The sequence below is a fragment of the Haliotis cracherodii genome, unplaced genomic scaffold (genome assembly GCF_022045235.1).
Source record: "Haliotis cracherodii isolate W230 unplaced genomic scaffold, xgHalCrac1.p SCAF_14, whole genome shotgun sequence".
In the NCBI taxonomy this organism is placed as follows: domain Eukaryota; kingdom Metazoa; phylum Mollusca; class Gastropoda; order Lepetellida; family Haliotidae; genus Haliotis; species Haliotis cracherodii.
Genome location: NW_027266269.1, coordinates 23,573,640 through 23,596,465, shown reverse-complemented (window position 1 = coordinate 23,596,465; position 22,826 = coordinate 23,573,640). Strand labels below are relative to the sequence as shown.

The window sequence follows — 22,826 nt, the reverse complement described above, 5'->3', positions numbered from 1 at the left end:
CTGAGACCTGCATCACTTCGGGCTTTCCTCCCACATTAAGCTGACACGCCCCACATTAAGCTGACACGCCGCGATATAACTGGAATACTGTTAAAAGCGGCGTTAAACCCAACTCACTCACTCACTCCTTGAATGCACGTCCTCTGGTTATGTCCCTCACCAATAACCTCAAACATATGAATATTCATACTTAACACATGACAGTGTCCTCATAACCAGATTCCTCCGTATACGGCAGCATTAACCAGACTGGGCTTATCAACTGTACACGCTTGCTCCAACATGCAGTCCCTAGAATTATGATATTTATAACTTTAATGATTGCCACATAACATATAACAGAAAGCTCAGAAAAGCCCTTCATCCCCAAAACTATACAATTCATCTGTCAACCCTTAGCATTCAAAACTAGTCGGGTTATTCCGCTGACAACGTCACACTCGGGCTGATCTTAACTTGACTGCGATTCGGCTTCAACCAGGTTCTGGCGCATAAAAGAAGCTTTTGAAAACAACTTACTGTCACTTGACGACAGGAACTCGTTATTTGTCAGTAAATATAAATATGTACCCCCCTATTCTCTTCTTGTAAAAAGGGGGCACGGGTGGCCCAGTCGTCTAAGGCGCCGCGATTCGCTGTGCAGAGTTGCGTCCCATGGGCACGCCAGAAACCTATGATTGTGGGTTCGAATCCCGGTTCGCCCCAATTATGTTTCTAGGTTTGTCAGCACCATACCCGTGCTCGTGGGTTTCACCGAAGTGGTAAACGTCTTAGACCTGCATCACTTCTGGCTTTCCTCCCACATGAAGCTGACGTGCCGTGATATAACTGGAATACTGTTAAAAGCGGTGTTAAACCCAACTCACTCACTCACTCTTCTTGTTAAAAGGGGTATTATTAGTTGCAGCAGGATCATTCAGGGTACATGGGGTTTATACATCCCTACCGCAGGACACACAAAACCCCATGTAGCCGAAGTGATCCTGCTACAGCGAATTTATCTTACCGACAGGTTTAAATGTGACACTGTAAAAAAATTAACTCAAATTGAAAATTGATTGTAAACAGCTGTTCGAATAAGCTGATGTTAACTTGTGCTGTCACGTGACATCCATTGATTGAAGCGTGCAGCTTTTTGCTTGAGTATAAGGGATTTGTTCTGCCTCTGAGAAATCCACCTGCAGCCTGTATTGCTCGTGGCGGGGTATAAGAGATTTATTCCCCCGCTGAGAAATTTATTACCCTCCAAGGTGGGTTACACAGTATTTCATCATGATCACATGGACCAATCAGATCATTCTGACATGGAGGTATTATAAATATTTTTAATTAATGACCAATAACGAGTTCCTGTGAACCTGGCAGATATAAGATATATGGAACCCGTTAAAAACACTCCCTACAATGAATTACCAAGTTTGCAACAGTATCGCTGAAGGGGTTGTTGTCGGCATAGGTACTACATCTTTGTACCCTGGACAAAATTCGAAAACGAAAAGGTACCCTGGATGATACCATTCCACCGATATGAATGTGTTTGACCAGTTCCTTGAACACTTCCGTATACGACAAGTCCTGGATGCCAAACCTCGGTAAAATTCAACATGGCAGTACACTTTAAATATATTTCGCTCGGAATTTCCTTTCATAATCGATCAGAACTATCATACTGTTGCACGACATGCATTTCAGTGTGCTATATGAAAAACGAACAAATATTCCAAAATGCACAGCACTATCCAGCGTGCACTCGTCATCAGGCGAACCAGATTATAATATGAACCAGTTTCGGTTTGAGGAATATGGACTTGTCCGCCGTATATGGTACTGGGTACCTTTCTGTATTCTGATTTTGGCAAGGGTGCATTTCTGTTTACGGAAAGGTACCTGGGGTACACGTCTGTAGTATCCTGTACTCTGTGCTGGTCGAGATAGCCTATCTTACTCACTTCTTACATACCGACGTCTTCCATATAATGACTGCTGTTGTACATATAGTGTAGTATGTTCTATTTGCAAATGTATAAATAAAGATATTGTAGATAACTGCCTCTAATCTTTATTTGTCTGTTTTGCCGTGCCAAACTTTCTATTGAATGGTGAAATATTGCTTTACATCACAATCAGCAATGATCCATGCTTTCTGTTTGTTTGTTGTTTAACGCCACACTCAGCAATAATCTAGCTTTATGATGGCAGTCTGTAAATGATCGAGTTTTGACCAGACAATGCAGTGATTAACATCATGAGCATCAATAAACGCAATTGGGATACGATGACATGCATCAACCAAGTCAGCGAGCCTGACCACCCAATCCCCTTAGTCGCCTCTTACGACAAGCATAGTCACCTTTTACGACAAGCATGGGTTGCTGAAGACCTGCTCTACCCCGGATCTTCACGGGTTGATCCATGCAGTCCGGTTGTGAGTTTCAACAGTGTATTAGTGAGTCAGCTTGCTGTGGCAGGAAAGCCTGAAGTCATACAGGTCTTAGACATTACCACTTTGGTGAAAACCCGAGTCGAACCGGGATTCGAACCCACGACCCTTGGTGTCAGGAACACGTAAGTGACGTAACTCTGCAATTTAAACTAGTGACATGTCTGCCTGAGCCTTGTGTTGTATCATAGTGTGTCAGCTTGCTGTGGCAGGAAAGACTAAAGAGTCCTGTCCTGTCTTGGACATTTACTACTTTGGTGAAACCCACCAGCACAGACATTGTGCTGACAAGACTAAGGGCATACTAGAGTCGAATTTAGGGATCCAACTCATGATCAGCTTAAGTATGTCCATGTGATGCAACTTGCTACAGCGAACTGACTGTTACTACTGTCCCAGGGGTAATTGCTGGCTGTTCCTCCAGCTCAAATGAGGCCATAGGGAATGATGGACGTCTGAGACTGCAGATACCACTTCCTACCATACATCACAGATACATGTGTGTGCGTGCGTGTGCGTGCTTGGGTGCATGCGTGCGTGTGTGTGTGCTAATGCTGCTATATAAGAGCAGCTGGTCAGTCTGGACCAGACAGTCAAGTGATTATGTTGACCAAGTCACTGAGCCTGACTACACCCTCCCTTCACCTCTTACAGGCAGCATAGGTTGCTGGGGAGCAGTTCTAAACCTGAATTCCACGAATGTTTAAATTGAATAATACTCCCGTTTTCTTCAAAACAAATATTTCCTGTGAACAAGAACAAGTATTGACCATGAAATGCAATTAAAGTCTTGGTGCTGGATTGAGAGGTTTGTCAAGCATAAGTGATATTGTAAAGTCTTGGCGTGTTTGTTTGCAGTGTAACCCCATACTAAGCAATATGCCAGCTGTATGACGTCCTGAGCATCGATGTAGGCAAATTGGATACAATGACATTAATCAACGGGGTCAGCATACCCCGACCACCCCATCGCCTCTTACAAGCCTGGGTTGCTGAAGACCTATTCTACCCCGGATCTTCACAGGGTTACAAGCATGGGTTGCTGAAGATCTATTCTACACCGGATCTTTACAGGGGTACAAGCATGGGAAGCTGAAGACCTATTCTACCCCTGATCTTTACAGGGGTACAAGCATGGGCTGCTGAAGACTTTTTCTAACCCAGATCTTCACAAGGGTTCAAGCATGGGCTGCTGAAGACTTTTTCTAACCCAGATCTTCACAAGGGTTCAAGCATGGGCTGCTGAAGACCTATTCTACCCCGGATCTTCACAGGGCTACAAGCATGGGTTGCTGAAGACTTTTTCTAACCCAGATCTTCACAAGGGGTACAAGCATGGGCTGCTGAAGACCTATTCAACCCCGGATCTTCACAGGGGTACAAGCATGGGAAGCTGAAGACCTATTCTACCCCGGATCTTCACAGGGCTACAAGCATGGGCTGCTGAAGACTTTTTCTAACCCAGATCTTCACAAGGGGTATAAGCATGGGCTGCTGAAGACTTTTTCTAACCCAGATCTTCACAGGGGTACAAGGATGGGAAGCTGAAGACTTTTTCGAAGTCAGATCTTAACGGGGATATAAGCATGGCGTGCCAAAGACCAATTCTAACCCAGATCTTGAAGGGGACATAAGAATGGGTTGCTGATGATGAATCTCACCCATACCCTCATGGTGGTACAAGCATGGGTTGCTGACAATCAAATCTTACCAGGATCTTCAAGGGTTAAACCATCCACTTAATAACAAATAACCACTTTTTCAAAAGACATTTATTTACATACATCTCAATACAGTTTCATGGAATGTAAACCTATATATCAAATGACGTATATTTGATCAGTGAGACATCATATAGCGTTTCCAGATTAACAAATATTTGATCAAGCAGACTAATATTGATATACAGTCAGCCACATCACTTACTGTATAACAACCCTCTCTAACAAACAAGCATGGAGTACTGGGAATGTGACCTGGGTCCACTTGCACAAAGCGATCTTAGCGCTAAGACTATTGTCAGCCTGTGTTAAAGTATGGGAGTTACGATCATCTTAGCGCTAAGACTATTGTAAGCCTATGTTAAAGTATGAGAGTTACGATCATCTTAGCGCTAAGACTATTGTAAGCCTATGTTAAAGTATGGGAGTTACGATCATCTTAGCGCTAAGACTATTGTAAGCCTATGTTAAAGTATGGGAGTTACGATCATCTTAGCGCTAAGACTATTGTAAGCCTATGTTAAAGTATGGGAGTCACGATCATCTTAGCGCTAAGATGGCTTTGTGCAAGTGGACCCTGGTGTCCCCTGAAGGGAGGCGTTGTTAGAGAATCTAGGGCTGGGACGGGTAACTCGGGGAATCGGGTCAAGGGGTACAGAGTAGGACCTGGTACCTACAGGACTACCCAGACCCATGGTTAGTCACTTGATATATTGTTTAAAGACAAAAAATATCTAAGCCTCTTTCTTCGGACTATTCACGCATTCCTTCTGACTTATATATTTTTGTATAAAGATAAAGCTTCAGTCAACTTCAGTTATGCATGACCAGATAGTTTTATGCCCATTTGCTCTGGTCAAACTATTGCCTCTCGGACCATTTTACATATCTCTTGAGACCAACAACAGGTACCCGGGTAGGGTCGGGTAATAGGGGGTTGGGTACCAGGTACTAAATTTAGATTGTCCCAGCCCTAAGTGAATCCTCAATGGGATTTCTCTTTGGTCAACAATTTTCCTTAAAAGACATTTAGTTTCTGCTCTGACATCAATTACAATGGCTTACAGACTTTCTAAGCACATGTTTCAAATGACACAATTGTAATAGCAGTTCCTATATTATGTCAAAACTGCCCGAGTTCCAGTGGAGTTGGTCCTGTCTGGTACGGCTGATGAGTGGGAGGAAGATGCTATGATGCCAGGGTATCCATCATGGAATCAGCATGCTTCAGTTCTGAAAAACACAGATGAAAACAAATCTTACAAAGCAACTGAAAACATTCAGAACACACCAGCCATGTTTGACATTCCTCTGAACAAAGGAGGGGCGGTCGGGTAGCCTAGTGGTTAAAGCGTTCGCTCGTCACGCCGAAGAACCTGGTTCGATTCCCGACATGGGTACAATGTGTGAAGCCCATTTCTGGTGTCCCCCGCGGTGATATTGCTGGAATATTGCTAAAAGCGGCGTAAAACCATACTCACTCACTCACTCTGACCAAAGGGAGACAATTTGCCTTGCAATTGGTACAACTGTCTTCCAAAAGCTAAAACAGACTCTGTTCATTGAGTAGATAAATTCAGCTTTGTTTGGAGCATGTACAGCTTGTGCCTTCAAATTGCTCTCCAGGCATATTTCCTACATATTTCCAGCATTATTATTTTAGAGTGAGTGAGTCGGGTTTAACACCACTTTTAACAGTATTCTAGTTATATCATGGCGTGTCAGCTTAATGTGGGAGGAAACTCAGGAAAGCCCAAAGAAAACCCACTTCAGTGAAATCCACGAGTACGGGTATGGTGATGATAAACCTAGAAACATAATCGGGGCAAACCGGGATTCGAACCCACAATCATAGGTTTCTGGCGCGCCCAAGGGATGCAACTCTGCACAGCAAATTGCAGCGCCTTAGACGACTGGGCCACCCGTGCCCCCTTATTATTTTAGAGATGATATGAGGACAGATTCTGGTAACAAAGAGTGACCTCTGAAGAAGTTTCCTCTATTCTGCAAGATGCAGTTGACAAAACAACCAGACACCCTTTGCATGTCCAACAGATACATTGAAGGCCACTGGTACCTCATGGTGTTACCCACAATATCACCTACCATTGAGGAGTACTCTGAATTTGTCTGTAGATACAGTGAAGGCCACGGGTTCCTCATCGTGCTACCCACAATATCACCTACCATTAAGGACTTCTCTGACTTTGTCTGCAGATACTGTAAGGGCCACAGGTTCTGTGGACTGTGCTCTGGTTCCTCATCGTGCTACCCACAATATCACCTACCATTAAGGACTTCTCTGAACTTGTCTGCAGATACTGTAAAGGCCACGGGTTCTGTGGACTGTGCTCTGGTTCCTCATCGTGCTACCCACAATATCACCTACCATTAAGGAGTACTCTGAACTTGTCTGCAGATACTGTGGAGGCCACGGATTCGGTGGACTGTGCTCTGGTTCCTCATCGTGTTACCCACAATATCACCTACCATTAAGGAGTACTCTGAACTTGTCTGCAGATACTGTAAAGGCCACGGGTTCTGTGGACTGTGCTCTGGTTCCTCATCGTGCTACCCACAATATCACCTACCATTAAGGAGTACTCTGAACTTGTCTGCAGATACTGTGGAGGCCACGGATTCGGTGGACTGTGCTCTGGTTCCTCATCGTGTTACCCACAATATCACCTACCATTAAGGAGTACTCTGAACTTGTCTGCAGATACTGTAAAGGCCACAGGTTCTGTGGACTGTGTGTCTGGGTTCTTCATTTCAAGCCTTATCTGCACACTTGGCTCGTTGATATCCTGATGAAAATGAGGAATTCTGATTCAATGCAATGTTTTTATACTTACCTGACGCAACACCAGGTAAGGTAAAACATATGAATCCATTTTAAACCATCAATAGATGTACTAGGTTTCAGATCGATTCATTTCTAGGACACTGACTGACTGTCATCCAAAATGTCCTCAGTGCTTACCAAATTTGGTAGTTGTCAAACCTTGAAAATGTCTAATGTCATTTTTGTTTGGCAATATCACTGTAGGAGTCTGATAATGTTTTAGAAGATTATGTAATGAATTTGACAATTTATTTAAATCTTTACATCAATTAAAAACCACCACAATAATACTGAAATTGGCAGGACAATTATTCAGTATCATCATGTATGGTATAACCTTAAACTGAAAAAAACATTTGATGACAAACATTGATTTTTGAAAATTATGCAAACTACTATAGATCTATTCTCTCCATAAGAAGTCACAATCAGGAGACAAGCAAGGGGTACTGGGGGACAAGCAAGGGGTACTGGGTACAAGCAAGGAGTACTGGGGGACAAGCAAGGAGTACTGGGGGACAAGCAAGGAGTACTGGAGTACTGGGGGACAAGCAAGGAGTACTGGGGGACAAGCAAGGGGTACTGGGGACATGCAAGGGGTGCTGGGGACATGCAAGGGGTACTGGGGACAAGCAAGGGGTACTGGGGACAAGCAAGGGGTACTGGAGACAAGCAAGGGGTACTGGGGGACAAGCAAGGGGTACTGGGGGACAAGCAAGGGGTACTGAGGACAAGCATGGGGTACTGGAGACATGCAAGGGGTACTGGAGACAAGCAAGGGGTACTGGGGACAAGCAAGGGGTACTGGGGACAAGCATGGGGTACTGGAGACAAGCATGGGGTACTGGAGACAAGCATGGGGTACTGGAGACAAGCAAGGGGTACTGGAGACAAGCAAAGGGTACTGGGGACAAGCATGGGGTACTGGAGACAAGCAAGGGGTACTGGGGACAAGCATGGGGTACTGGGGACATGCAAGGGGTACTGGGGACAAGCAAGGGGTACTGGGGACAAGCAAGGGGTACTGGGGACAAGCATGGGGTACTGGAGACAAGCATGGGGTACTGGAGACAAGCAAGGGGTACTGGGGACATGCAAGGGATACTGGGGACAAGCAAGGGGTACTGGGGGACAAGCAAGGGGTACTGGGGACAAGCAAGGGGTACTGGAGACATGCAAGGGGTACTGGGGACAAGCAAAGGGTACTGGAGACAAGCAAGGGGTACTGGGGACAAGCAAGGGGTAAGGGGGGACAAGCAAGGGGTACTGGAGACAAGCAAGGGGTAAGGGGGGACAAGCAGGGGGTACTGGGGACAAGCATGGGGTACTGGGGGACAAGCAAGGGGTACTGGGAGACAAGCAGGGGGTACTGGGGACAAGCAAGGGGTACTGGGGACAAGCAAGGGGTACTGGGGGACAAGCAGGGGGTACTGGGGACATGCAAGGGGTACTGGGGACAAGCAAGGGGTACTGGGGACAAGCAGGGGGTACTGGGGGACAAGCAGGGGGTACTGGGGACAAGCAAGGGGTAAGGGGGGACAAGCAAGGGGTACTGGGAGACAAGCAGGGGGTACTGGGGACAAGCAAGGGGTACTGGGGACAAGCAAGGGGTAAGGGGGGACATGCAAGGGGTACTGGGAGACAAGCAGGGGGTACTGGGGACAAGCAAGGGGTACTGGGGACAAGCAAGGGGTACTGGGGACAAGCAAGGGGTACTGGGGACAAGCAAGGGGTAAGGGGGGACAAGCAAGGGGTACTGGAGACAAGCAAGGGGTAAGGGGGGACAAGCAGGGGGTACTGGGGACAAGCATGGGGTACTGGGGGACAAGCAAGGGGTACTGGGAGACAAGCAGGGGGTACTGGGGACAAGCAAGGGGTACTGGGGACAAGCAAGGGGTACTGGGGGACAAGCAGGGGGTACTGGGGACATGCAAGGGGTACTGGGGACAAGCAAGGGGTACTGGGGACATGCAAGGGGTACTGGGGACAAGCAAGGGGTACTGGGGGACAAGCAAGGGGTACTGGAGACATGCAAGGGGTACTGGGGACATGCAAGGGGTACTGGGGACAAGCAAGGGGTACTGGGGACATGCAAGGGGTACTGGAGACAAGCAAGGGGTACTGGGGACATGCAAGGGGTACTGGGGACATGCAAGGGGTACTGGGGACATGCAAGGGGTACTGGGGACAAGCAAGGGGTACTGGAGACAAGCAAGGGGTACTGGGGACATGCAAGGGGTACTGGAGACATGCAAGGGGTACTGGAGACATGCAAGGGGTACTGGAGACATGCAAGGGGTACTGGGGACATGCAAGGGGTACTGGAGACATGCAAGGGGTACTGGAGACATGCAAGGGGTACTGAAGACAAGCAAGGGGTACTGGGGACATGCAAGGGATACTGGGGGACATGCAAGGGGTACTGGAGACATGCAAGGGGTACTGGGGACATGCAAGGGGTACTGGGGACATGCAAGGGGTACTGGAGACAAGCAAGGGGTACTTGGGACATGCAAGGGGTACTGGAGACAAGCAAGGGGTACTGGGGACAAGCAAGGGGTACTGGAGACAAGCAAGGGGTACTGGAGACATGCAAGGGGTACTGGGGACATGCAAGGGGTACTGGGGACATGCAAGGGGTACTGGGGACAAGCAAGGGGTACTGGGGACATGCAAGGGGTACTGGAGACATGCAAGGGGTACTGGGGACATGCAAGGGGTACTGGAGACATGCAAGGGATACTGGGGGACATGCAAGGGGTACTGGAGACAAGCAAGGGGTACTGGGGGACATGCAAGGGGTACTGGAGACAAGCAAGGGGTACTGGAGACATGCAAGGGATACTGGAGACAAGCAAGGGGTACTGGGGACATGCAAGGGGTCCTTGAGACAAGCAAGGGGTACTGGGGACATGCAAGGGGTACTGGAGACAAGCAAGGGGTACTGGGGACATGCAAGGGGTACTGGAGACATGCAAGGGGTACTTGGGACATGCAAGGGGTACTGGAGACAAGCAAGGGGTACTGGGGACAAGCAAGGGGTACTGGGGGACAAGCAAGGGGTACTGGGGACAAGCAAGGGGTACTGGGGACATGCAAGGGGTACTGGAGACAAGCAAGGGGTACTGGAGACATGCAAGGGATACTGGAGACAAGCAAGGGGTACTGGGGACAAGCAAGGGGTACTGGGGACAAGCAAGGGGTACTGGAGACAAGCAAGGGGTACTGGAGACAAGCAAGGGGTACTGGAGACAAGCAAGGGGTACTGGAGACAAGCAAGGGGTACTGGAGACAAGCAAGGGGTATTGGGGGACAAGCAAGGGGTACTGGAGACAAGCAAGGGGTACTGGGGACAAGCAAGGGGTACTGGAGACAAGCAGGGGGTACTGGTGACAAGCAAGGGGTACTGGGGACAAGCAAGGGGTACTGGGGACAAGCAAGGGGTACTGGAGACAAGCAAGGGGTACTGGGGACAAGCAAGGGGTACTGGAGACAAGCAAGGGGTACTGGAGACAAGCAAGGGGTACTGGTGACAAGCAAGGGGTACTGGAGACAAGCAAGGGGTACTGGGGACAAGCAAGGGGTACTGGGGACAAGCAAGGGGTACTGGAGACAAGCAAGGGGTACTGGAGACAAGCAAGGGGTACTGGGGACATGCAAGGGGTACTGGGAGACAAGCAGGGGGTACTGGGGACAAGCAAGGGGTACTGGTGACAAGCAAGGGGTACTGGAGACATGCAAGGGGTACTGGGGACAAGCAAGGGGTACTGGAGACATGCAAGGGGTACTGGGGACATGCAAGGGGCACTGGAGACAAGCAAGGGGTACTGGGGACAAGCAAGGGGTACTGGGGACAAGCAAGGGGTACTGGGGACAAGCAAGGGGAACTGGGGGACAAGGTTGAGAGTAGCAAGAGGATGATGCGGTCACTAACCTTCAGTTCACTGGAACTGAGGATGTAGTCCACTCTCCACTTGACATTCTCCAGGGAGGACACTGAAACACAATACATTCAATACCAACTTCCATGGCGCTCAGAAATAATCGAGTGAATACAGTAGTCACAACAAATAATGATCCAGCCCTTACTATTTACATTGGGAACTGAACGGTTAACATAGTTTCCGAGATACATAAATAAGGTATGCTGGTTTGAATGTTAATTTAGAAGCCTTGACACTGATTGGGTGATTAGAAAGTTCACCTGAAGTGACCTCCTATGCAAAGGCTTCAGACAGAGAGGTGATGTATCACACCAAATGTATTTGTTTCGCTGAATGTTTAACGTTTAACGCAGCAATTTTCAACAGTGCTCCAGATAACTTTTTGAGCAACTGAATTTTTTCTCGAAAGTTTCTATTTTAATTGGGTTATTACATTTTTCATTGGAAGACCAATATTTTTTCACTAATCTATTCATCAGTCAGATTTCAAAAAAGTGAAATAATGTTTCACCTTTTTCAACTGTATTTCAGTATATGAAGTAGGCCAGTAGACCTGTATATTGCAGGATAAAATTTCTGTAATAATGTTGTGGCTTTTAGATTGCATTGAAACTTGCAGGCGCTGCATAAATCCCAACCTGTTTGAAAATATTCTGCTTAGCAACTCGGACTACACCAATTGATTCATTCTATTCAGGAGGTGATACTTCTAATCTATTTACTCACTAATAATCAGAAACAAAAGAACAAAACAAAAGTCTTTTCGTCGTGTCTAGTAATACTGGTTGCTTGTTCTATCTGAAGCCCACACATTGGTTAATTTCAATGTCGTTTCATAACTTTCACACAAACTGAAGCTCATGAGTGAGTGAGTGAGTTGAGTTTAACACCGCTTTTAACAATATTCCAGTTATTTCACGGCACGTCAGCTTAATGTGGGAGGAAAGCCCGAAGTGATGCCGGTCTCAGACATTTACCACTTCAGTGAAACCCACAAGCACGGGTATGGTACTGACTTATGTAGAAACATAATCGGGGCGAACCGGGATTCAAACCCACAATCATAGGTTTCTGGCGTGCCCAAGGGACGCAACTCTGCACGGCGAATCGTGGCACCTTAGATGACTGGGCCACCCGTGCCCCCCTAAAGCTCATGAAAAATGTTCCACCCTTGTTTTAAAAAATAAGCTTCGTTTTCCATTCTGTGATTATTTGTTTACTAACACCGGTGTGTCGTTTTTTCTTCTGTGTACATTGTCAATAACTTCTGTCAAAATAGCATTTACCAACCAGTCAGACATTGGACGCATGGAAATGGACTTCATGCAAAATAAATTCCACATTTTGTTGGGCTTCACGTTTTGCTACCATAACTGTCATCAAAGCAAACAACATATTTTTCTGTGTCGTTTGCTGCACCGATTTTCTTCCCCAGTGATTTGAACCTGCCATTTCCCCCCAACATTGGTCGTTGTTAACAGGAATTCATTTCAAGCTCGAGACAGTGACGTATCTTCGATCATCAAAATGGGGGGACCACCATCGCGTAGCATACTCTGCAGCAGATTATATGACGGTTCTAAATATTGGCTTGACTCAGATAGTAAATTAGCTCAAATTTGTGTTTTGTACATTAGCTCTACTGTATGCTTGCTGAAAAAGCTTCATTGGGTATCTACGAGGGATATTTTTATACATTTGAGTTTTTATTTAATGCATGCGTTTCTGTATGCAAGTTAATTTTAAGTAATTGGGTTTTGAATATTTTGAGGGGAAATTTTACGCAAATATGCAGCTTATCTGCAGCTCTGATTCAAGCTATATGACAGTTGGTAAATAATCAAGTATGAACCAGACATTACAGTGATTGACATCATGAACATTGATATGCCAATGGGATCCAATAACATGTCATCAACCAAGACACCGAGACCGACAACCCGACAGGTAGTGAGCACTACTTACAGCGGAGAGACTGTTCCTGCAGCCGCATCTGTAACTTGTCTAGACTGTCGCTGTAGGACTTGGTGAGAGAGCCGGCATGTTCTGTGTACCATACAACACATGACAACAGTCAAAACGGTCTCATGTCAGAAAGGCCTCAAAGGGTTAAGTCAAAACGGTCTCATGTCAGAAAGGCCTCAAAGGGTTAAGTCAAAACGGCCTCATGTCAGAAAGGCCTCAAAAGGTTAAGTCAAAACGGCCTCATGTCAGAAAGGCCTCAAAAGGTTGAGTCAAAACGGCCTCATGTCAGAAAGGCCTCAAAAGTTTAAGTCAAAACGGCCACAGAAAAAATCATAACAGGCAAAACAAAAAAGTCATAACAGCCACACAAAATATAAAGAAGACGAACCCAAGTTATTTCACATCAATTGTATTATATACATTGCATAACAGTTCTTAAGTGGATAATCATTTCTTATTATCATGGACATTTTGACTTTTTACCTGTGGCCATTTTGACTTTTGGTTTTACGGCCATTCTGACATGAGGCCTTTTTGACTACAACATGATATTTTAAGCTCTGAACAATGTGTGACAATGTTGTTTGTTGTTCAACGTCACACTCAGCAATATTCCAGCTATGTGACGGCTTGTAAATAATCAATCTGGACCAGGCAATCCAGTGATCGAAATCACAACTATTGAGTTACACACTTGGGATACGATGACATGCATCAACCAAGTCAACGAGCCTGACTACCCAATCTTGTTAGTCGCCTCTTACGACCAGCATACTCTCCTCTTATGACAAGCATCCATTGTCGAAGATTGTTGATTGCTAAATATAAACAAAACAAAATCAAGCTTATGATTTAGGTTTCACTTTTGTTTGTTTGTTGTTTGACGCCAACAATATCCAACAAGGCAAAAGCCACAATCAGCAAGACTCCAGCTATATGGTCGCGACCTGTATAATAATCACACATCTGGATCAGACAACCCAGTGATTAACATCATGAGCATCGATCTACACGTCGGGGTAAGATGAAATGCATCAACCAAGTCATTGCGTCTGACCACCCGATCCATTTGGGCAGTTTTATGACCAGCATGGGTTGCTGGGAATCAATTCTAATCCGACTCCACATGGGGTCAGCATCAGGGAGCTCCAATGGAAGATTTTTAAGTTTGCTACAGTCAGATAGTCACCTTTAGGAAGACCAAGCTGTTGGAGCTCGTTCGACAAGGTGTCTCCATCCACGCTGTATTTGGCCGCACTCGTCAAGATAAATGTCAGAGCCGCTATGCTTGCTTTCACATCACCCATCTCTGGAAAACAAGAACAGTCAAGATGATTGAATGGAATGCAAAAAATGGTGTCAGATAGTCATAAAAAATGAGAGTGGGCACTACACTTCCTATAGTGTTAACCAAGTTAACAACTTCAATTCTCGCCATGGTAGTATGCACATAAAGTGAGTGAGTGAGTGAGTTGGGGTTAACGCCTTTTTTAACAGTATTCCAGTTATATCGCGGCGTGTCAGCTTAATGTGGGAGGAAAGCCCGAAGTGATGCAGGTCTCACCACTTCGGTGAAACCCACGAGCACGGGTATGGTGCTGACAAACCTAGAAACATAATTGGGGCGAATCGGGATTCGAAAACACAATCATAGGTTTCTGGCGTGCCCAAGGGACACAACTCTGCACAGTGAATCGCATGCACATGAAGTCTTACTGTCAATGCCTTAAAGTCTTCACTCAAAAGCTAATTTTGTTTTAAACAAGGAAAAGTCCAACAATCCTGTTAATAATCAGCAATAAAATTCACAAACATTCACTGAGAGTCCACAGGAATCCATGACAACGTTGTCTTCTACTGTTCTACAGGTTGTTTTTTCTCTTATTATTTATTCCAATTCATGTAAACATATTTGGAGGGTCCATCACTTTAATTATCAATATTTTAAATACATCTGTAAGCCTACTGCATTTTAAAAAAGAATTGAAAAACAAAAATTCCTGAAAACACATACCAAGAAACTAGAGAAGAAATAATTGGATTTTCAGGATGAAAATAACAATTAAATTTGAGTCTAACATCCCTTTTAACGGTATTATTATTTTATGTATTCAGCTAAATCCCAGCATGTCAGCTCCACGTGGGAGCAAAACCAAGCAAACGAGACACAGTAGGTTCAGTTTCCCGTTACACGCCATACCCATGATACCCCTCTCAACCGTTACCCAAAACTACCAGTCCCCAGTCACACCATGACATCACAATCTCTTATAATTTATATACATACACAACATAGAACGTAACAAATGCAAGGATACTCACAAACCTCAAACGTCAAATGAAACCGGAAGTGATATTGTGGGAAAGACAAAGAGAGATAACTCAATCACGGTATAATGTAAAGGCCACAAAAAAATATGGTCAGAATGAAACCTTACAGATGCTTACCACTTTGGTTAAAGCTATGAGCATGAGTATGGCAGTGACCAACAAAAAATATTATTCATGCCATTGGAGTGAGTGAGTGAGTTTGGTTTTACGCCGCTTTTAGCAATATTCCAGCAATATCACGGCGGGGGACACCAGAAATGGGCTTCACACATTGTACCCATGTCAGGAATCGAACCCGTTCTTCGGCGTGACGAGGGAACGCTTTAACCACTAGGCTACCCGACCACCCCTCATGACATTGGAACGTGGCAAAACTAAACAGAATGCAAACTTGAACATCAAATTGAGGTGCCTTAGACAATGGGCTGTCCCAATGAATATGATCATTTGTATCTAGCAACGTGGGAACGAAGGGAGATTGGGTTTGAAAGAAAAACTCACCAAATTTAGCATCTGATGTCAGCTTGTAGACTTTGTCATACTGCAATGAAAACAAACAGTGTTGTAACAAGTGCTCATATCCACACAGCAATAAGTATACAGTGGGCGCTCTGTATTCCAGTCTCTCCTTAAACCAGCCTCTGTCCCGTCCAGCACCTCTATAAACCAGCCTCCCTCAAAACCAGACTCTTTCCAATGTAACCTCTGGATAGGAAATATTTATATTTTTCTTATTTGGAATTTAATGCATTTCTAGCTATACTACAAAGTTAAGGACCACCCGATTCTTTCATATTACAATAGTTAATCTGTCATGCCATGACAGATTAACAAGTGATAGAAAACAACATGTTCAGTCCACTAGTCCTTATAATGATAACATATAGCAAAACCCTTAAAAATGGCAGATTTCTACTAGAACTTATGACACAACTGACCATTCTGGTAACCACGTAAACAATATTACATAATATCCGGGGTAAGAGTTAATTCCCTTATCCGAGATTTCTCCGACTATGACCAGCGACAATCCAATAAAAGGACGTCTCTTAGCGGATTACACAGATTTTTGTATGATATCTCTCATTAGCACATGCCAGTTGGCTGCAAATTATTTGCTGAACACGTGTGTCTTCCGGGACATTTATTTCAATTTACATATCTCATTTTATGCTGCAATTGTTAACTATTATAAATAAACAAATATACCAAATTTACTACGAACGCCACAGAAAACTACGATCCGGTAAATTGCACAGGAACTCAGGAAGTGTAAATAAAACTCATTCAGAATCAGGGAAGACACTTGTAACATATCACCATATTCCCGATGTTCACAAAATATATCTCCAGATTAACTTCATATCTTATAATAAGTTCAGACTAGATTTACTTGCAAAAATGTATGATCACCGACTGGTGTAAATGCTTTACTATTAGCCAGAAAAAAATGACGCCATATTAATGTTTTTATTTCATGTAAATTCGCTACTATTTTATAATGCTAATAGTTCCAATGAATTAAAAATACACATTAAACTACAAGCGTTGTTAAATGAATTTTCGATGTGTCTGACAATGGGCTTCGAAAGAATCAAATGTTATTGGTTAATGCCAGTTTGGGTCTAGCAGTGATAATAGGGTTTGCTGGAGCGAGATAAGTTTGACACCTTCGACCTTGTTGTCTGGAACTTCTCTCCCGACGACTGCCGATATAATCCTTCTTTTTTTCTTGGCATTTACAAAGCAAATGATAATTTTATAATACAAATATTTCATGTAACGGATTTTTATTTTTGTATGATGTTTTCATTGTTGGGTAAATACACTAAGTAAGTAGTACCTTCATCATATTTACATTATTATGATTGGGTTTAGGCCAAGATAATTTTGCTCATAATCAATATTTACACGGCATAAAATAAATAACTGATTAAATGTAGTCATGATTAATACAGACAAAATCTTCAGAAGATAACAAATATGTAGTATTGTAGTATGTAGTATATGCGCGATATGTGATAGAAGCCTAACTGAAACAAAGTTAAACTTACGAAAAAATGGCGAAAGCAATGGTAAAAAAAATACGCGTCTTACAAAAACAATTCTAATATAATACAATATAAGTCACTTTGTATAATGTTTCAAAAGATATATGCGAATGATAATCACAGACAAAATGCATGTTATTTCGTCTGCTATATGGTAACTTAATTTAAAATATGTGACGTAAAATATGGCCTTGCGCCAAAAATCATACAAAATAAACTACCGATCGTACCTAAATAACTTTGGTACCAAGCCAAAGGGGAAATCGTGATGAATGTAAAACTATTTATTTCAGGACCGATGATAGGAACACATTCGTCTGAAAGCATGCGAAAATTAAGAGTTGTGGTGTAATTATTTCGGGAAAAGTCAGATTTAGTCTAATTTCTGGAGTCAAAATCTGAAATATCGTATCCGCCCTAAATTTGTAAACGGCACTAAGCCAATTTTTAACATATTTCCTTTTTATACACCTCGGTAACCAAGGACTTTCATCGCGAATTAGAGGCCGTTATTGAAAATCAAAATCTGCACTTTTGCCGATTTTACATGTGCGCCATTTTGTTCTCTCGGACAAAGACGAAGCGTGATCACAGTCATCAAATACAGTGACAACGACATGCTTTAGGGCACCAACAAATCTCAGTTGTAATGTTAACAATGTTAAGAAATACATGAGTGTAATTTTGTATTGTAAAATATATCTTTTGCATGGGAAAAAAAGGCGACAACGATAACTGCAGTGAACGCGTTTCTGCTCGCTTCCGGACAGGCTGCGCTGTACAAGCCGTAGCACTGATGGTTTCGCGCATAGGCTAGAGGGCCGTCCCTCTATTATAAGGTCTCTGATCAAACTAACAGTGATCTGTACAAGGTTCAACATGCCCTAGGTTATGATAAAAATCAATCAAGTTACCTGACCACCCAAATTTTAGTCGCCTTAATACGACAAGCATAGGTGGCTGGGGACATACTTAGCCCCTCCCTAGTTAAGCATCTACAGTCAGTGCAGATAACAATAAAGTTATTTCAATGGAACAATTTTAGAGCGCTATCACACAGGGTTTTATGCTACACACAAATGTAAGTCCGGAATCTTCACGTGTCTTGTGCATCCTGAGGGACACACAATAGTATTCATTGTACCTACTGCACATCAACAGCAGTTATGGGTGTCTGTCTTTTCATTCATCAATCATGACCAGTGTCTATATCATCATTGATTCATTCCAGGCTCTAAAGTAATTATCAACACGTACAGTACACTACACCAAACCATTTCATTACTTTACATGACCTCATATTGCCAGTAAGGACCATCAAAAGTAGACCCGTGAAGGGATAGAATAGGTCTTCAGCAACCCATGCTTGCCGTAAAAGGCAATTATGCTTGTTGTAAGAGGCGACTAACGGGATCGGGTGGTCAGACTCGCTGTCTTGGTTGATGCATGTCATCAATCCCAATCGCATGGATCGATGCTCATGTAATCAATCACTGGATTGTCCGGTTCAGACTAGATTATTTACAGACTGTCGTCATATAGCTGAAATATTGCTGAGTGCGGCGTTAAACAATAAACCAACCAACCTCAATAGTAATTATTGGGTGTCTCATGGATCCCCACTATCGTAAGTACAGGTAAAACCCTGATCACATCATCCTGTAAATAATGAATACTGTATTCGACGTAATAAGCGCCCTTGGCGATATTTGCTATTATACTGGCTAATGAACAATCCCAATTAGCACCCCTTTCGATTGATAAATGTACACAAGACTGTTTATTTGTGCATAATACGTTTGCTATATGCACCCTTAATGTTGGGCAATTAAATTCTGGAAAATATATCTGTCGTATATAAACATTTCCGCATAAACCACGAAATTTACGCTCTTTGAACTCTGTTGTGTTTCACCAAAATAATATTCTAATAAGAGCCCCCTATTTCTAATTTTGAGAGCACCCTGGGCGCTTATTATGTCGAATATGGTAAGTTCAAAGTCCATACACGTAATGACTGCACTCCTGCGGACAAGAATGGATGGTACTTACATCTAACCCTGCTCCCAGAATGTCCTTGATAACTTGGACACAAAGAAGTTTCATTTTCACCGATGTCTGAAAACCAATCATCAGTATGTTGTAACACAAGAGTGAAATACTGAACACCTGCAGGTCAATCTGCCTATTAGGGCTGGGAGGGTACTCGGGTACCCGGGTCGGGTGGGTACTGAGTAGGACCCGGGTACCCACAGGACAACTTGGACATACTGTTTAATGACAAAAATTAGTAAATCTAGTACTCTATTAGTCACATGATATATTGTTTAATGACAAAAATTATCTAGGACTCTATTAGTCACGTGATATATTGTTTAATGACAAAAATTATCTAGGAATCTATGGTAACACTACAAGTCACTAACGTTTGCATTTCTTTCTGACGATGCACCCATTCCTTCCGATTTTTCATATCTATATAAAACTCAATTCAACTTTAGTGTATGAATGACCAGATTGTTAAATACATGTATCTAAAAACGTTTTGCCAGGGCTATGCTAAAGATGTTCCCAATCAGACATTTTGAGACATCTCCTGAGACCTACAGTGGGTACACGGGTAGGGTCGGGTAATGGGGAGGTGGGTACCCGGGTAGTACATTTGGACACGTCCCAGCCCTACAAGCTATACCGCCTATATAATTAATCATAATCAATATGTACAGTTCAATATGAAATGAGAGTGTGAATGAGTTGGGTTTAACGCCGCTTTAACCAGTATTCCAGATATATCGCGGCTTATCAGCTAAATGTGGGACGAAAGCCCAAAGTGATGCAGGTCTCAGACGTTTACCACTTCGGTGAAACCCACGAGCACGGGTATGGTGCTGACAAACCAAGAAACATAATCGGGGCAAACCAGGATTTGAACCCACAATCATATGTTTCTGGCATGCCAAAAGGACGCATCTCTGCACAGCGCCTTGGACGACTGGGCCACCTTACCCCCATATGAAATGAAGCATATGCTGAGGGAGCGGTCATTTATTATAAGGTGGGTGGGTCAGACGGAATCAAGAGGAGGGTAACCAAAAAAGCTCTTGATAAAATATTATGTGCTTTTGCATTTTGTCTTTTCAAAGAGCATCATGGGAGAATTGTAAAAGGCAGGGCTTGCTTTTCATCTTCCAGCCATAATCCTCTCGAGCATCCTTTCCTTCTGTATACTGACTTCCTCACAACTGTTCGGAATGTACTGGTATTTTGAGACTCAATATGGAATGAGAAACAAAAATAGATAACTCACCATTTTAGACAGAATGCTGATTTCTGCCAGAACCCAGTCTGGGCAGTCTAGATCCCCACAGAACCTGAACCTCTGAAACACAAAGGATCGAGAATTTTAACTGAAGGAAACCATGAGCTAATTAACAAACGGCTCATATGTATCACTGGTCTTCAAGAACACAATATGTTTAGAGGACACTACTCTTGCTAGGGATCGCAGAGGACAAAATTATCACCAACACCCCGTTGGTGTGCACACATAATTGCAACTTGTTTAAATGATGAGCAAAATTGCCTCTAGTTTGGAAATATTTAAATACATCAGATAAGTTAATTGCTAAAACATATCTTAAGAAACGAGGGGGTTAGGTGACGGTTCATACAAACAAACATCCAACAACAAGGTTAAACACATTTTGCTTACAGTTGGTCTGTCTTTTCCCCATGTTAATACAATTTTACAAACCAACATAGCAGTTTTTTCAAACATGCATATTTAAACCTGAACATGTCATGAAATCCATACTAAACAGTGTTATTTAAAATCATAGGTTGAATGAAAGTAGGGAAATCTGGTTTCGGGCCAAAGGCAGAAAATAGCAATAGCAGCGATTATATAAATGTAATTTGTTTAACTGAAGAGGTATGGGGCAGAGTGGGCAAGTGGTCGAAAGCACCATGCTAGCAAGCACCAGGTGCTCATATTGTATCCCGCTAGTGACGGGCTTGTTATTCAATCTTGGGACCAACAATGTTAACAGGTCTTTACAGTGTTGTCACTACCCCTAGTGTACAGTACATACACCCTGTGCACACAAAAAAACCACTCATCCGATGGTAGATGACCAGATGGTGAATACGAAAATACAAACGAAACACAAGTGTCAAAACTTGTGGTGTGATCCTGGGCAAGTGACTTAGATCAAATGTGCCTGTGTTCACAGCAGGGAATGGGTACCCAATATGTGAGGTGGATGTAAAAACCTTCTAGTGCTGCTAGGCTTCTTGGGTTGCATACTCCCAAGGGAGCTGAGAATGATAAATCCGGAATCCAAACAGATCGGGGTACAATACAAAAAACATATTTGAGCAAATACTAGTAGAATCTACCTGAATACCTGTGGTATAAAATATAAAATAATAATAAAAATTAATAATATAATATAAGACAGGAGAGTTATATTTCCAGCTTTTGATTCCCACTCTTACAAAACGAAAAGAAATGCATTTCACAATAGTCAAAGTAAGTGGTACTGTATACTTTAATTTCCGAATATTTTGAGAAAAATATGGCGAAAAACACCAAGAGTGTTATGGTCTAAAATATGATGTTTCTGCTGTACTTTTTTAATCTAGCAACCCCTAAATCTTTAAGATTCAACATTACGGTAATGACAACGAAGCCTTGAATTCAATTAGTGCACCTTAAACACTGGAAACTAAAACATTTACTTAGATTGCCATAGTCATGTGACGTCTCTCTGACAAAATTTAATGTTCACACTGGATCACGTGTGCGTTTGTTAGCATTCCATCACAAACTGCGAATAAATATGGTCCAGAATTACGCCCGTATGAAAACTATACATAGAGTATCAAAAGAACATAAGCCCACCATTTGTGCTTTTCAAACAACTTGACGACGGAAGAAACAGTTATTTTTATCAATCTTAGCAGACAACACCCACCATCTTTGAGACCTTAAATAGCGGGCAATCTCGTATACATAACAAAAAGCTATTTGTCAATTTACTGTGGTCATGAGTAGGCCGTGATACAAAAATATGCATACTATATAATTATATCTCAAGTTTAATTATAGACACATTTGTTATCTTCCTCGTTGTCACATATAAATCTATTTAATGAACAAATAATACAGTTTTGTGGTTTCGTCCGTATATTAGGCGAGGAACATAATGGACTGGGTTCGTGTCTACCGAAAAGCTGGCATGCGCGAAGCAACAGTGGAACCAGTTTACGAAAATGTTATAATTCAGCGGCAAATGTATGCAAGACAATAATAAAGCAGTCCGTACTTTCTTTGAATCAATAGAATTTTTATATAGTTAATAAACATAAGAGTGGAAAACGGATGCAGATGTATTTATATCTACCAAGCTATTATTTATTTATGCGGTGTAAATGTCGGTAACGCTGAGTAAAGGACAGCCTTTGATTGGCTACATTATCGAGATTATTTTTAGCGTTTAAGAAGAGGCCTTCCAGATAAGTGTAGTG

General features: G+C 43.2%; 1 protein-coding gene across 1 annotated transcript; it reads right to left on the bottom strand.

The window, feature by feature from the left end:
- Positions 1–6,845: 6,845 nt before the first annotated feature.
- Positions 6,846–22,714, bottom strand: LOC139460310 (COMM domain-containing protein 4-like; the record flags this gene model as incomplete). Its single annotated transcript, XM_071241801.1, has 8 exons — positions 6,846–6,968; positions 10,941–11,002; positions 12,916–12,996; positions 14,105–14,224; positions 15,748–15,787; positions 19,350–19,415; positions 20,605–20,676; positions 22,703–22,714. Coding segments are annotated over 8 exons (576 nt in total), but the record flags the coding sequence as incomplete, so codon positions are not given.
- Between the last annotated feature and the right edge of the window lie 112 nt (positions 22,715–22,826).